Genomic DNA, 17024 nt, shown 5'->3' on the forward strand with positions numbered 1-17024 from the left:
CCAGGTCACTATAATGATGTTACTTAAAATGAGTACTGCCCTTTAATTATACTCCTAGACTTGATCTATCTGTTGTAATCTGTAGCCTATATTTATTAAATGAATGAATCAGGCTTCTTTTTCTAGATAAACGTTTCTTAAAAATGTTCTTTTAGTGTCAGAGTTTGAGCTTTCACTGTAAGATAATTTTAACAGTTTTAGTAAATAATGGGCACTAGATTTTCTTCATCTTAACTACTCAGAAGGCCTTTGTGTAAATTGATCTTTTTTTTTTTTTTTTTTTTTAAAGATTTTATTTATGAGAGATACAGAGAGGGAGAGGGAGAGAGAGACACAGGCAGAGGAAGAAGCAGGCTCCCTGCAGGGAGCCTGACATGGGACTCAATCCCAGTCTCCAGGATCAGGCCTTGGGCTGAAGGTGGCACTAAACCGCTCAGCCACCCAGGCTGCCCTTAAGTTGATCTTGATCATGTCTTTCATGTAAGAAGAGCCTCAAAAATTTTTTGAGAGAAAAAACAATTTTTTTTTTTGAGAGAGAGAGTTTTGCTTCCATCTAGTTGCCTTAGTGTGATATTTCTTTTTTTTTTTTGAATACTAAGTACATTTTTAAAAAGCAATTTTTAAAAAAAGATTTTATTTATTTATTCATGAGAGATGGAGGGAGAGGCAGAGACACAGCAGAGGGAGAAGCAGGCTCCTCACAGGGAGCCCAATGCACGACTTGATCCCGGATCCCGGAATCATGCCCTGAGCTTAAGGCAGATGCCCAACTGCTAAGCCCGCCAGGTGTCCCAAGACCACTAAATTTTTAATCTTTAATTTTTAAATTTTTTCTAGAGAGACGGAGAGAGAGAGATTGAGGTGAGTGGGTGGGGAGGGACAGAGAGAGGAGGAGAGAGATAATCTTAAGCAGGCTCACTGCCCAGCACAGAACCCGATGTGGGGCTCAATCTCACAACCCTGAGATCATGACCTGAGCCAAAATCAAGAGTAGGATACTTAACTGGCTAAGCCACCCAGGTGCCCCAAGACCGCTAATTTTTTTTTTTTTTAAGTTCCTGTTGATTGTTGAAATAATTTCCCTTTGAGACCTCAGTAATTGAATGAACATAGAGGTGGAAGTGGAACTGAACTTTGAAGATTAAGTTTATCAACATAATTATAATTTTTAATAAGGATTTTTTTGGTTGAAAATTTAATTATGTATTCTTTATCTTATATGTAGAAATTCACAAATATCCATGTTAGCCTAGATAGATGTTGTAGCTTACAAGTATTTTTTTTTTTTTTAATTTTTATTTATTTATGATAGTCACACAGAGAGAGAGAGAGAGGCAGAGACACAGGCAGAGGGAGAAGCAGGCTCCATGCACCGGGAGCCTGACGTGGGATTCGATCCCGGGTCTCCAGGATCGCGCCCTGGGCCAAAGGCAGGTGCTAAACCGCTGCGCCACCCAGGGATCCCAGCTTACAAATATTTTAAGTAGAGCAGCCCCGGTGGCTTAGCAGTTTAGCGCCGCCTTCAGCTTGGGGCATGATCCTGGAGACTAGGGATTGAGTCCCATGTCGGGCTCCCTGCATGGAGCCTGCTTCTCGCTCTGCCTGTGTCTCTGCCTCTCTCTTCCTCTGTCTCTCATAAACCAATAAATAAAATCTAAAAAAAAAAATTTAAATAATCCCGTTTTAAAACATTTTATTTTTAATAATCCCATCTTGTCAGCTGATTAGCTACTAGACATTTATTGAACTGAGATGCTCTATGTGTATACATGCATGTGTGTCTTTCTGTGGTGTTGGAGGAGGCACCCCAGAGAAAGAATGTGGCATGCATTTAATGTCTAGAATAATAGAAACACATACTCTAAGATACAGACAACATTAAATATTTGATAAGACTAACTGTACAGTTAAATGTAGTATGCATGAAAGTTTTGTGGTCAGATATTGAGAGAGTAGTGAGTGAGGTTAGGCAGAAATGTAACCACTTGAGTTAAACTGCTGAGGCACATTAGAATTGTAGGTAGTATTGGTTAAGGTCTTTCCAAACTGAGGCTTTTCCTGAAATGAGATTTAAAATCCTTAAAAAATCACTAAATTCCTTGGATTTAATGGAAAAGGGAGAATAAGTAATGATTATTAGTCAGCTAGTATTGCCTTGGTAGTATGCTCCAGATAACTGAAGGTGTAGAAAATTCTGACGTAATAATCATGTAAAGTGATGCTGTTTCCATTTAAAAAATTTAGGAAAAAATAAAGAATTTAGGAAACATAGATACAAGGAAATATCCCCTGCCCACTCCCCTTTTCAAAAATAAACAAGGAGACTTCATAAAGATGTATTGGAGCTTGCATTTAAGCAGTGAACTTACCTGGTTACATTAAAGTGATTAACTTTTGGGTACACTGAGGCATATGTAGAGAAACTTTTTTAATAAGAAACTTTTTTAGGTGTGTATATTATGGAGTAGGCAGGCCACGTCTTAAGATCTCAGTATTCTCTTTCCAATACTCATTTAATATTCTATCTCCTTTTTGTTCATTTTATTTTTTTTCTTTTTATAGAAACTGGCATTTTTTTTTAAGATTTTATTTATCTATTCATGAGAGAGACACAGAGAGAGAGGCAGAGACACAGGCAGAGGGAGAAGCAGGCTCCATGCAGGGAGACCGACGTGGGACTTGATCCCGGGTCCCCAGGATCACACCCTGGGCTGAAGGCAGGTGCTAAACCGCTGAGCCACCTGGGCTGCCCCTTTTTGTTCATTTTCATCATTTTATTTTATTTTATTTTATTTTATTTTATTTTATTTTATTTTATTTATTTTCATTTTCATCTTTTTAAAGAGAAATGGAAAAAGGATGACAATAATTTATGATTGTAAGATAATTGGGTTGATTGAAGAATAAGTTTTTATTTTTTCCTTATAAAACAGATCTTTCATTAGCAATAAAAAAAGCCAAGAAGCATTGTCTTCTTCAGAGGGACAAAAAGCTTATTATGCTTTTTTCCCAGGGATGTTGCTATTGTTCAGAAAAGTTTTAGATTTCTTTTGTAGAATGATTTCAGGGTTAGTGTCTTATTTTTTTGAATAACTTAAGTATGTACAGTTTCAACCATTCAGTTTTGCATACACTAAAATTCATTTGGAGCCAAGACTTATTTTTTTCTTTTAAAGATTTATTTATTTATTCATGAGAGAGAAAGAGAGAGGAGCAGAGACATAAGCAGAGGGAGAAGTAGGCTTTTCACAGGGAGCCTGATGCAGGACTCGATCCTACATCCTGGGGTTATGCCCTGCGCTGAAGGCAAACGCTCAACCACTGAGCCACCCAGGTGTCCCTGGAGCCAAGACTTGTAAATAAACTGATCAAACTGAGTTAATATTATGTTAGGTCCAAAGCCAAAGTATATTTATGAAGTAGTAAAACTGACCTTTTTTTTTTTTTTTTTTTTAAAGGTTTTATTTATTTATTCATGAGAGACACACACAGAGAGAGGCAGAGACACAGGAGAAGCAGGCTCCATGCAAGGAGCCCAATGTGGGACTTGATCCTGGGACTCTGGGATCATGCCCTTAGTGAAAGGCAGATGCTCAACTGCTGAGCCACCCAGGTGTCCCTTCTGTTTGGTTTTAAGTGAGTTCTAGAAAATTTGACATGTGTAATCTTCCAAAGAAAGACATGTTAATACTTCAGTTTCATTACTTTATATGTACTTTGTATAGAAAGGTGCTAAAAATGAAATATTTTCCAAGACATGTAGCCTATTAGAACAAGATAGTTTTGTTGTTTTCTGGGGGAAAAGAGGGTTGGGGGCAGCCCCGGTGGCGCAGCGGTTTGGTGCCGCCTGCCGCCCAGGGCGTGATCCTGGAGACCCTGGATCGAGTCCCACGTCGGGCTCTCTGCATGGAGCCTGCTTCTCCCTCTGCCTGTGTCTCTGCCTCTCTCTCTCTCTCTGCATCCCCATGAATAAATAAATAAAATCTTTAAAAAAAAAAAAAAAAGGGTTGGAGTTTTTTGTCTTTGCTTTTTGACAAAATGAGTACATGTAACAGTTTGAGTTTTTGTGGATATCCTTTAGTCATCCTAGCTCTGATCTTTATTAGGCAAGGGCATTTATAATTAACATTTAATATTAAACTTTAACACGAGGAGTGCTGGAGTATCCAAAAACACTGGAATATTTTTGTTAAGAAAATTTGTGCAAACAGAAGTGGGAGATACAGGCTTCCAGTTATGGAATGAGTAAGTCACAGGAATGAAAGGTACAACATAGGGAATATACTCAGTGGTATTGTGATAGTGTTGTGTGATGTCAGATGGTAGGTACACTTGTGAGCACAGCATAAGTATAAACTTATTGAATCACTGTGGTATACACTTGAAAGTAATATAACATGTATTGAGTATACTTCCATTAAAAGAAAATTTTGTGCAGACAGTATGGATAATAGAACAGAAAAATCACATATTATTTTCTGAATGTCCTTTCCCTATTTAAAAAAAGTTGAAAATAATAATCATTGGGTATTAAAAGAAAACTTTAGTAAGTTTACATTGACAGTTCTTTCTTTCATTATGTAGCCAGTTTAGTTTTTGTTTTTGACTTTCTCATTATACAGAAGCATACTGTGAATTTTTTTAAGCTTCATGTTTTGATGATTGTTTTAAGTATCTTCCTACTGAATTAACATTTGCTTTCCTCACCTAAAAGGAATAATTATACTATGACTGTTTTGAGAAATTAGCTAAGTTTTGTCAGGTTAGAATGTGTAATAAAACATATTGGAGAAATTATTAAATGGTATTGGTGTTCAAGGACTTTGTTCTTCTTACAGTTTATTGTTTGAGTACATTTGTTTGATTTTTATTTTGTTCACCAAAACCAGTAATAAATGTCTGTGACCATTGCTGCTTATGGTATCAGTTAACTTTATGGTACATGTTAAGCTTATGCCTCTTTGGACTTTATAGAGTTGAAGACAGAGCAAATTCAGTTTATAATTTGTTACTAAAGCTTTACCTGAAGTAATGAAATTACTCTTAGTATATTTTATTAATTGTATTACGAATCTTATTGCCATCTTTACTCTTAAAAAAGTATTATTACTGACATTTTAAAGATTAAAATGATTCTACCAGTATTGCGTTTCTTGCTTCTTTAAATGAATGTTGATGTGTTTGCATATTAAATATAATTGTGTTCTAGGTTAACTTCTCAGCCTGGTGCTACATTACCAAACGGACATAGTAGCTTATGTGAGTATTCTGTTATGAAACTGGTTAGTATTGAAATTCTTACTAATGTTGTTAGAGTAAGTGTTAAAGTGGGGTAAAACAACTTAATAGTATGTTCAGCATACAGTTGGAAATGACTGCATTTCAGTTATAGTGAATACTTATGTAATTGTTAAACATTGAGAAATCAGTACAAATGAAATAATTTAATTTATTACAGATCATAAATAGTGATCAGAATTTTAGATTATTGGGTATTAAAGCCACTTAAGCAGTTATATTAATTTTTTGGTAGTTTTTTAAAAGTAATTTTTGATGTATTTTTTCTTTTTTTATACTCTGTACTTTGAAATGTAAATCTCTCTCTTTTTGTAGCCCTTCGAAGCCATCCCCTTCGAGGGGAAAAGAAGGGAGATGGAGACCTTTCTTGTATAAATGGTGACATGGAAGTCAGAAAAAGTTGTCGTTCCAGGAAAAACAGATTTGAAAGCGTGAACCAGAGTTTGTTATTTGATCAACTAGTAAATAGGTATGAATACTTATGCAGTAAGCAATTTTATTTAATTTGTTTGATTTTTCAGATTTTAAAATTCCAAAATCAAATTTCAGATTTCAAAAAAAAATCAGTTATTTTTAAGGTAGTTATGTTTTAAAGAATAACTTAAGCACTGACTTAGCAATAAATGCAATTATTTTAAACCTTAATTTGAATTAACAGTGGTTAGCAATGATTATTAGTTTCTAGTCTGTTTATGACATTTAATAGTTTATATGATAGGTAAATTTTTCTCATCCTTTTATAATTTTTGTGAACAAATAATATAAAAGGTAATCTTCACTATTAAAGTCCTTTAATATTTGCTCATTAACAATTTGTTTTTGGTAGTTTTTAAGCAACATTAAATTCCATTATTGATATGTACTAAGTATACTTTTCTTTAGTCAAGATTTTGAATTAAAGGTCCCTTGAGACTGGGTATATGGGATATAACTAGTGAATGAGCTTAGCAGATTGCTCAGTGTCTACATGCAAAGAAATTTTATTCTTCTCAGATGATAAATTATCCTACAATGGTCTAGAGAGGAGCAATGGTCCTTGCAGTGGTCTAGAGAGGAGAGGTCAGTGTAATCCCTATTTTACAAGAGAGAAAATTATATTCTATGCTGGTAATGCCAAATTTGAGTATTCGTTATTATTTGTTAAATACTTAGATCATTATCTACATACATAGTACATGTTATATGTTTATGTTTGAAAGATTAAATGGGATAATGTCAGCCTGTAATCTGTGGAGCACAATATTGTCTAATTTTTAAAAATATCCATTCAGTTAACCTTATGTTGGCTTTAAACTTTTTTTTAAGTAAGCTCTATGCCCAGTTTGGAGCCCAGCACAGGACTTGGACTCATGACCCTGAGATTTAAGACCTTACCTGAAACCAAAGGTCAGATGCTTTACCAACTGAGCCACCCAGACACCTCTGGCTGTAAACTTTCTTTTCCTTTTTTTTTTTTTTTGGCGCCTGCCGCCCCCCCCCCCCAGCTTTAAACTTTTTACAGATTTTTATCTTATAAATTATCTTAACACCATCTTCAAATAAAAATTTTTCATTGCCTTGGATCTGGTAGTCCTTTATAGTGGCATTGTGGCGTTGAATATTAGGAGTATTATAGATTTTATTTTATTTTTTATTTTTTAAAAGATTTTATTTATTCATTCATTCATGAGAGACACAGAAAGAGGGAGAGAGAGAGGCAGGCAGAGGGAGGAGCAGGCTCCATGCTGGGAGCCCAACATGGGACTTGATCCTGGGTCTGCAGAATCACGCCCTGGACTGAAGGTGGCACTAAACCGTTGAGCCACTGGGGCTACCCTATAGATTTTATTTTTAAGTATTCTCTACACTCAGTGTAGGGCTTGAACTCAGAACCCTGAGATCAAGAGTCGCATGCTCTTCTGACTGAGCTAGCTAGGTGCCCCAAATATTTCATAAGTTTTATTATAATAAATACGTTAAGGTAAAAGATGTTCTGGATTTTTGGGGGCATTATCTTCTGATGAATACTGATTCAGAAAAATAATTGAGATGCTATCTACAGTTACATTTCAAAGATAATTTAATTATGCTTTGATGAAGAGCTCTTTCACATGTATGACACATTATATGGTGTCACATTTGTCTAAATCCTGGTTTTATTACGTGATTGTAGTACTGCTGAAGCTGTATTACAAGAAATGGACAACATTAACATCAGACGGAACCGTCGGTCAGGAGAAGTAGAACGACTTAGAATGTGGACAGATACAGAATTTGTGAGTATATTAACTTTAAAAACCCTGGCAAATATTTTTTATTTTGGTTGAGGAACTCAAAGGGAGGGTAAGCAGCATTTGGATTTTCTTTAATTAACAGAATTACTCTTTTTTTTCTATTTTTGTTTGAGATTTTGTTTTCTTCTTCTGTACTTACTCTGCTTGCCACAACCTTCCCCAAAAGACCCTCTGCACTTTTGCCAGAAGAGTCATCCTAAAGTATAACTCTGATTCTGATACTTTTCTGATCTGAAGCCTTCATTGTTCTTTTTTACTGTATTACTGAATTAATTAAAAACACCTTGACCTTTGTAATCTGGTTTCAATTTTTTCTTTTCACACACCATTGCCCAAATATAAACAAATCATTCTTGTTCCTTTATCCTTTACTTCTGGTAATACTTCTGGTTAAGACTGCTGCAATCCTCCCTTTGTCTCAAGGTTCATCTCAGATGCTGCCTCCCTTCCCTTTCCTTAGTAACAAGAGGATCATCTCTCTGAATTCTAGGGTACATTATACCTTTTTAAATGGCATTTCATTTGTTTTACTTTGTTTTATAGTTACCTGTGACTTATCTTGTTCCATCCAACTAGGCTGTAATTTGCTTGAGGGAGAAAGTATGCTCATGGCATTGTAGTTTTAAAATTTCAAATATTTTGTAAGTTTGTTTGAATTCAGGAAGCTTTGGTTTTCATGAATCTGTGCCTTGCAAATAGGTGCTCAGTAAATTTCAAGAGTGGTCATGTACCACTGGGTTAATGATATTGATAGCCAGGAATAAATTGCATGTTAATATTTGACAGATTTCTCTCTTTAAAAGGAAAACATGGATATGTATTCAAGAGTGAAAAGGCGAAGAAAGTCACTGAGAAGAAATAGTTATGGGATACAAAATCATCATGAAGTCTCTACTGAGGGTGAAGAAGAAGGTTTGTAAAGTACTTATGAAGTAAATGCTACAAAGTGCAGGTGGGAGGGAAGAAAAATACATATAAGTAATATACGTCTAATATTGCTGGGTGTGTGATTTTTGGCTTTAGAAATCTACATTGTATAATTTGGAATAATTTTTATTTGGCATTCTGAGTTTTCACCTTCGTCTGGAAAAATGCCTTTACACTATATATGATTACTTAATTTATCTTACTAGTAGTCCGTAAGTGACCTAATCTGGTGTGGCATTTACCAAGGGCTGATTTGTTGTTAAGTGAGGCCTCTTTTGTGTTTAGATACCTTCTAACTGGAAGCCTCTATCCACAGTCACCTTCTGTCTGTATCCTCTGAGTCTCTGATTATTTGGGTCCCAAATTTAGTTATGGACTGAGGAGTAAATGGTGAAGTTCAGAGAAAGAGAAACTGGTAATGTTAGTGGAAGGAGGTATACTGCTCTTTTCTGAGGCTTGTCTGGGTTCTTTTTTTTTTTTTTTTTTTTTTTATTTTTTATTTTTTATTTTATTTATTTATTTATTTATTTTGCTTGTCTGGGTTCTGAACCGAAGAACCTGGCTGAATTTGTAGGGCTGGAGCTGGGAACATGATGAAAATACATGTCCCAAAGGTTATAAATCAATGACTAGTACGTCTGTAGGATTTAATTCTATAGGTCTTAATCTTTATTGAAATGGATTTTCAGATTTGGTGTATTATAAATGCAGATATTTGTATTTTACCAGGAAATCTTACCAGTTACTACTATATGTAAAGCTTAGATGGAAATGAATGGGTTTGTTTCTCAAATTCTCTAATATGGTATTAGTGATTTTTTTTTCTTTTTTTTGCATTAGTTTTGAAGAGCTGATATTTCTGATGAGGGTACTTTATTGAGCAAATATTGTTGTTATAGCTAGAACCTCTATATTGCTTCTTTTGGAGAAAATTAGTATAAGTGAGACAGATTTATAATGTGACTTTTGCCTTTTTTCATTAACTGAACAACTTTGTAGAGTTTTCAAAGTCAATTTGCCATGCATAGAATTTCTCCCCCACAATATTATTATGTAGGGGTTTCTCAAAAAGTAATATTTTTTGAGGATTTAAAGAGACTTATTTGGGAACAGGTAATTTATTTAGCTAGTAATATTGTATTTGCTGATTTTATCTAGAACTTAATACAAAGTTCAGTGAATATCGCTGGTGGTTTTAAAATTTTACCTATGCCTAAATATAGTTGTATTATATTGACAATTACTGTGGTTAAAAAGTTTTTTTTTTTTTTAAAGATTTTATTTATTTATTTATTCATGAAAGACACAGAGAGAGAGAGGCAGAGACACAGGCAGGCTCCATGCAGAGGGAGAAGCAGGCTCCATGCAGGGAGAGAGAGGCAGAGGGAGAAGCAGGCTCCATGCAGGGAGCCCGATGTGGGACTTGATCCCGGGACTCCAGGGCCCTGGGCCAAAGGCAGGCGCTAAACCGCTGAGCCACCTAGGGATTCCCCTGTGGTTAAAAAGTTAATCACAAAGTATATTGCATTTGGGGGCCATAAGCCAATAAAATTTCATCAGTTTTATTTATTTTTTAAAATGGTTTTTTTAAAAGATTTATTTAAAAAAAATTTTTTTTAAAAGGTTTTATTTATCCACTCATGAGAGAGACACAGAGGGAGAGAGAGGCAGAGACACAGGCAGAGGGAGAAGCAGGCTCCATGCAGGGAGCCCGATGTGGGACTCGATCCAGGGTCTCCAGGATCATGCCCCGGGCTGCAGGTGGCGCTAAACCGCTGCGCCACCGGGGCTGCCCTAAAAAATTTTTTTAAAAGATTTTATTTATTCATTCATGAGAGACACAGAGAGAGACACAGGCAGAGGGAGAAGCAGGCTCCATGGAGGGATGCCCGACGTGGGACTCGATCCCGGGTCTCCAGGATCAGGCCCTGGGCTGAAGGCAGCGTTAAACCACTGAGCCATCCGGACTGCTCTAAAGATTTATTTATTTATCCATGGGAGAGACAGACTGAGAGAGAGAGGCAGAGACATTGGCAGAGGGAGAAGCAGGCTTCTCCCAGGGAGCCTGATGTGGGACTTGAACCTGGATCCCCAGATCTTGACCTGAGCCGAATGCAGGCACCCAACTGAATCCAGGAGCCCAACTGCTGAGCTACTCCAGCGTCCCATTAAAAATTTTCTATTTTTAAGTAATCTCTATACCCAGTGTGGAGCTTAAACTCACAAACCTGAGATCAAGAGTTGTATGCTCTACCGACTGAGCCAGCCAGTCACCCCAGATTTTTATTTTATTTTATATTTAAAATTAATTAATTTTTAAAAGATTTCATTTATTTATTCATGAGAGACACACACAGAGAAGGAGGCAGAGACACAGGCAGAGGGAGAAGAAGCAGGCTCAATGCAGGGAGTGGGACGTGGGACTCGATCCTGGGTCTCCAGGATCATGCCCTGTGCTGAAGGTGGCGCTAAACTGCTGAGCCACCTGGGCTGCCCCAGATTTTTATTTTAAACTGTAAATAGATGTCATGGTTTTAGCCAAACCACTTTTTAAAAATAAATTCTGTACATAAAGAATTTATGTACATTATATTTTAAGTGTATAGTGTATGAAGTGATCACTTATGTCAAGAAATAGATCACTAGCACCCCAGAGATCTGCTTCATGAGCTCTCCCATTCCTACCTGCATTTTCTTACCAAAATAGAGTAATTTGTGCTTATCTATTGTCAGTAAGCCTAACAAACCATTACACTGCCAACAAAAATTGCTCTTGCTGTAACATTAGTAATTATTTTGTAAGCATATTTTTTTAAACTACCAAGTGATACTTTTTTTTTTTTTTTTAACCAAGTGATATTTGAATACTAACCTTATTCACTGGTGGATAACTGGGCATTAAATGAAGTTTGTTGCAGTAAAATTGTGATTCATCTTCTATAACTGTTCTGTATGACCAAAGAGATAGAAATAGAAAGATCATAAGTATATCTAGGCTATTTAGCAGAGAGCTATATTATTTGTAAGAAAGGCCTTTTTTTTTAACATCTATCTAGGTTGATTTTTAATTATATTGATATATACTGTATCAGAAAATGTTGACACTTTTAAATGTGGAATGGGCAGAAAGAATAAAAGATAGAATGTAAATATTCAGTTCTAGAGTGATCCAATTCTTGTGGATTAAAACAGTAATTCTTTTCCTTTGTGTGGGGGAAACTAGAATCTCAAGAGGAGGATGGAGATATAGAAGTTGAAGAGGCAGAAGGAGAAGAAAATGATAGACCATATAATTTAAGACAAAGGAAAACAGTGGATAGATACCAAGCACCTCCAATAGGTAAGAAAAGCTGAAGAACTTTTTGTTGAGCTGCGTATTCTACTCCACCCCTTTTGAATTTAGTAATAAATGCTGATCATTCTTGTGTAATACCTGAGCTAGCCAGGTACCCCCAGTGTTGCTGAATTTAGAAGAATGGAATCTCTTGTAGTTTTATTCATCTTTTTTATGTGTACTTCTGTTCACACACACAACAGAAAGAAAGTTGAAGTACATAATTGCAGTATAGAATTACATGCAGCATGTACATTTTATTTAAAGAATCTTGAATTTAGTAATAAATACTGCTCATTTTTGTGTAATACTTTAAATTTTATTGAACACTTTCATTTACAGCAGTTCTTTTAGTTCTATGTTCCAAGTGGTTAAGTGGTTTAGCCAAAGTCGCAAAATTGGGTACAAGACTGCAGCTTGGCCAATAATCTAGGTTTATTTGTTTATTTTTTATTTATTTATATTTTTTTATTAAAAAATTTTTTAAAAAATTTTTATTTATTTATGATAATCACACACACAGATAGAGAGGCAGAGACACAGGCAGAGGGAGAAGCAGGCTCCATGCACTGGGAGCCCGACATGGGATTCGATCCTGGGTCTCCAGGATCGCGCCCTGGGCCAAAGGCAGGTGCTAAACCACTGCGCCACCCAGGGATCCCTATTTGTTTATTTTTTAAAAGTAATCTCTATTCCCAACTTGGGGCTCGAATTCATGACACTAAGATCAAGAGTCGCATGTTCCACCAATTTAGCCAGCCAGATGCCCCTAGGTTTTTGTTTCCTTAAGGAGGAAAACCTTTTATCTTCATGCTGTTAAGATAATGACAGGTACTCACATAGGTGCTGTTTTATTTTTCTTTTCACCATTTTTGTTGGGTTTTGCTGATTTTTAATCTGTAGAATTCACTGGTTTTTAGTATATTTACAGGGATTATGTAGTTATCATCTCTGAGTCCAGAACATTTTATTACTTCTACACTTTCATCCCACCAGCCATTGGCAACCACTAATGTACTTTCTGTGTACAGAGTTGCCTTATTGTGACGTTTTGTATTTAGCTTCTTTCACTTAGCATAATATTTTTAAGGAAGGACTGAGATATTTATAGGAGATATTTATACTCAGACTCTAATGCTTTGAAATAATGATTTAATGTCTGGAAGGTGTGGATCAGAGGTATCTACTAGAAGCTTGCCTTTAGTGTGTGCGGACATTATACCAGTTAGGAGTCACTGGCACACGTAGCCCTCTCAATCATGGAGGAGATATGGAAAGATAGAAAAAAGATTGTGAATTATTTTTCTAGATTAAAAAAATCTTTATTAGAATATTTAACATGTACAGTTTGGCAAGTTGGAAATACCTTAGGTATATACTTATGAAACTATCATTACCATCAAGATCATGACCATGTTTATCAGCCCCCAAAATATCTTTCTGCCTGTTTGTAATCTACTCCTAACTTTCTGGAGCCGTCACCATCCCAATCCTTAGGTAGCTTCTGATCTGATTTATTTTCTTTAACCATAGATGAATTTACATTTTCTTGAATTTTATATACAATATGTACTCTTTTTTTGTCTGACTTCTTTCACTCAGCGTAATTGTAAGACTCCTCCATGTTGAAAGTAACAATAATAGTGTATTATTTCTTTTTATTACCAAGTAGCATTCCATTGTATGAATATATCATAATTTGTTTATCCATTATTTGTAGATGGACATTTGGATTGTTGACATTTTTAGTATTTTGCTATTATAAATAAAGTTGTTAGGAACATTCATGTGCAAGTCTTTGGACATATTTTTTCATTTTTCTTATAAACACCAAGGAGTGGAATGGCTGGGTTTTGTAATTAGGTGTATGCTTAATGTGCAAAGAAATTGCCAAATTGTTTTCCAAAGTGGCTGTACCACGTACATTCCCCCTGAGAGTGTATGAGGGTCCATTTGCACCATTTTCTTGCCACACACTTGTTATCTGTTTTTGAAATTAACTTTAATACATAGTTATTGAAGTTTAAATCTCTATTTCCCAAACGATGTTGAGCATCTGTATATGCTGCTTTGCCAGCGTTATTTCTGAAGTATCTGTTAAAATCTGTTGCCCATTTTTTCAGTGAGTTGTTTATTTTCTTGATAGTTTTGAGTTTCTCATGTATTTTGGATATCAGTTCTCTATCAGATACATGATTTGCAAGTATTTTCTCAGTCTGTAGCTTGTCTCCTTTAATTTCTTACTAGTATTTTTCAAAGAGCAGAATTTAGTAATTTTGATGAACTCCAATTTATTAGTTTTTTAAATGGATTATGCTTTTGGTGTAGTATCAAAAAATCATTATCTAACCCTAAATCACAAAGATTTATTTTTTTATTTTTATTTTTTAAAAAAGATTTATTTATTTTATGGGGAGCGAGAGAGAATGTGTATGTGGGGAGAGGCAGAGGAGTAGAATTTTTTTTTTTTAAGATTTTATTTATTCATGAGTGACACACAGAGAGAGGCAGAGACATAGACAAAGGGAGAAGTAGGCTTCCCACAGGGAGCCTGATGCAGGACTCGATCCCAGGACCAGGATCATACCCTGAGCTGAAGGCAGATACTCAACCACTGAGTCACTCAGTTGTCACAATCACAAAGATTTAATTTAGGATCTTTCTATTTTTTAAAGATTTTATTTATTTGTGAGAGATACAGAAAGGGAGAGGCAGACACAGGTGGAGGGAGAAGCAGGCTCCTTACAAGGAACCCCATGTGGGACTTGATCCTGTATCCCAGGATCATGCCTTGAGCCGATGGCAGACCCTCAACCACTGAGCTACCCAGGTGTCCCAATTTAACATCTTTTTAGAAAGTTTATTTGCAACTTATGCTATTTATTACCTACCAGAGTTTTTGATTTTGTTGTGCTCCTTCTAGATAGCATTTGGAACTTGAACACATATGACTAGCTTCTATTCCTTTTTTTTTTTTTTTTTTTTTTTAAAGATTTTATTTATTCATGAGAGACACACAGAGAAAGGTGCAGAGACACAGGCAGAGGGAGACACAGGCTCCTTGCAGGGAGCCTCTGGGATCACGCCCTGAGCCAAAGGCAGAAGCTCAGCCACTGAGCCACTCAGGCGTCCCTATTCTTGTATAACTTCTATTAGAAGTAATTTCTACTCCTTTTATACATTAGCTTATCAATTTATTATGTTATTTCTGTGTTGTGTTTTTTTTTTTTTTTTTTTTTTTTTTAAGTACCAGCTCATCAAAAAAAGAGAGAAAACACGCTGTTTGATATTCATAGATCTCCAGCAAGAAGAAGTCATATCAGGTATGTTTTGTTGGTTTTTGATAGGAAATATTTGTATCTGTTATTCAGATATATCCTTTAAAAAATACATAACGAAATACCTTATAATTAAAATAGAGGTTTTTTTTTTCAAATATAGGTATTAATTGTGTTGATAATGCCAATGAGGAACTAAATGGCATTTTTCTTTAATTAGGGACTAGTGGTTTTTACCTTACATGTGACTGTTCTCTGCCTGGTTCAGTTTGCTTGGAATAATTACTGTTTTAAAAGTTATGTCCTAAAAAAAAAAAAAAAAAAAAAAAAAAGTTATGTCCTTTAAAACTACATAGCTCTCTGGTGGGCTCTTAGAGTTGAATCTTTTTTTTTTTTTTTTTTTTTTAAGATTTTATTTATTTATTCATGAGAGACATACACACACAGAGAGAGGCAGAGAGATAGGCAGAGGGAGAAGCAGGGTCCATGCAGGGAGCCCGATGTGGGACTTGATTCTAAGACTCCAGGATCATGGCGTGGGCCGAAGGCAGGTGCTCAACCGCTGAGCCACCCAGGCGTCCCAGTAGAGTTGCATCTGAACAACTCACATTGCTTTCACTTGAAACACTGGTTCAGTTACTCTTTACTACTTTTTTTACTCCTTTGCTCTTTCTTTCGTATGTAGATAAAAGGCCACTCTTTGGTTTTGAAACTGTCTTGTCTATTATATTTTCTGAAAAGGCAACATGGAATATACAATGAATAAACTATATTTTTTAAGATTTTATTTATTCATGAGAGACATAGGCAGAGGGAGAAGCAGGCTTCCTCTAGGAAGCCTGATCTGGGACTTGATCCCGGAACTCCGGGATCACACTCTGAGCCGAAGGCAGATGCTCAGCCACTGAGCCACACAGGTGTCCCTAAACATTTTTAAATGAATATGGAAAAACTTTTTTTCTAACCTCTGTAGTCTCTCTCTCCCATAGTAACATTATTATATCCTTAGAGAGTATGTTCATATATATATATATGTATGTACATGCATGTTGATTGTTAGCCCATTTTTTTACACAAGATATACTGTGCACATGATCCTATACCTTGTATTTTTCACTTAATTCTTTTAATTGTCTTTTCATTTCTGTATAGTATAACTTCACATTTACATTTATATTTACACATTACATTTATAGATATATTAAAATTTTTAGGTTAGTTCTTACGGAGAGATTGTTTTCATTTTATGCTATTATAAAATATGATGAATAGTGTTGCATAATACTGTATATGTGTACAAGTATATTTGTAGGATAAATTTCTCAGAAGTGGAATCTCTTGAGGGAATATGAGATTATAACTTTGATTACAGTTTGCAAGCCACCCAATAATGTATGAAAGTGCCTATTTTCCCATATTCCTGCAAACAAAATATGTTCCCACACTTTCAGATTTTTGCTAGTCTGAGAGTTGAAGAGATCTTGATTTATTTTAAATTTCTGTATCCCAAAAAAAAAAAAAATTTCTGTATCCCAAAAAAATAATAAAAAATAAATAAATTTCTGTATCGCGTATGAGAATATTTTTTCATATGTTTAAAAGCCATTTGTTTTTCTTTTTAAAGATTTTTTAAAATAGATTTTATTCATCCATTTGAGAGAGAGTGAGTGTGTGCATGAGAGAGCACAAGCAGTGGAGAGGGAGAAGCAGGCTGCCCATTGAGCAGCGAGCCCGAGGTGGGGCTCAATCCCAGGACTTTGGGCTCATGATCAAAGTGGAAGGCAGCTGTCTAACCAACTGAGCCACTCAGGCTCCCTTTTTAAAGATTTTATTTATTTATTCATGAGAGACACACAGAAAGAGGGGCAGAGACATAGGTCAAGGGAGAAGCAGGCTCCATGTAGGGAGCCCGAT

The 17024-nt window shown here is 35.6% G+C and overlaps 1 protein-coding gene and 1 long non-coding RNA gene across 3 annotated transcripts in view; one reads left to right on the forward strand and one right to left on the reverse strand.

Annotated features, from left to right (window-relative positions):
• Nucleotides 1-17024, forward strand: part of ATAD2B (ATPase family AAA domain containing 2B) — a 156985-nt gene that overhangs the window by 27857 nt on the left and 112104 nt on the right. For both annotated transcript variants that reach the window (XM_077843971.1, XM_077843970.1), the window contains exons 3-8: nt 5210-5259; nt 5614-5767; nt 7451-7553; nt 8375-8483; nt 11722-11838; nt 15080-15155. In XM_077843971.1, coding sequence (XP_077700097.1) covers nt 5210-5259; nt 5614-5767; nt 7451-7553; nt 8375-8483; nt 11722-11838; nt 15080-15155 — 609 coding nt within the window. The remainder of the gene's footprint in view (nt 1-5209; nt 5260-5613; nt 5768-7450; nt 7554-8374; nt 8484-11721; nt 11839-15079; nt 15156-17024) is intronic.
• LOC144281145 (uncharacterized) overlaps nt 1-17024 on the reverse strand; it is a 37762-nt gene that overhangs the window by 431 nt on the left and 20307 nt on the right. Inside the window, exon 2 of the long non-coding RNA XR_013349585.1 lies at nt 11371-11446. This is a non-coding gene — a long non-coding RNA (uncharacterized LOC144281145). The remainder of the gene's footprint in view (nt 1-11370; nt 11447-17024) is intronic.

Source organism: Canis aureus, chromosome 12, assembly GCF_053574225.1.
Source record: "Canis aureus isolate CA01 chromosome 12, VMU_Caureus_v.1.0, whole genome shotgun sequence".
In the NCBI taxonomy this organism is placed as follows: domain Eukaryota; kingdom Metazoa; phylum Chordata; class Mammalia; order Carnivora; family Canidae; genus Canis; species Canis aureus.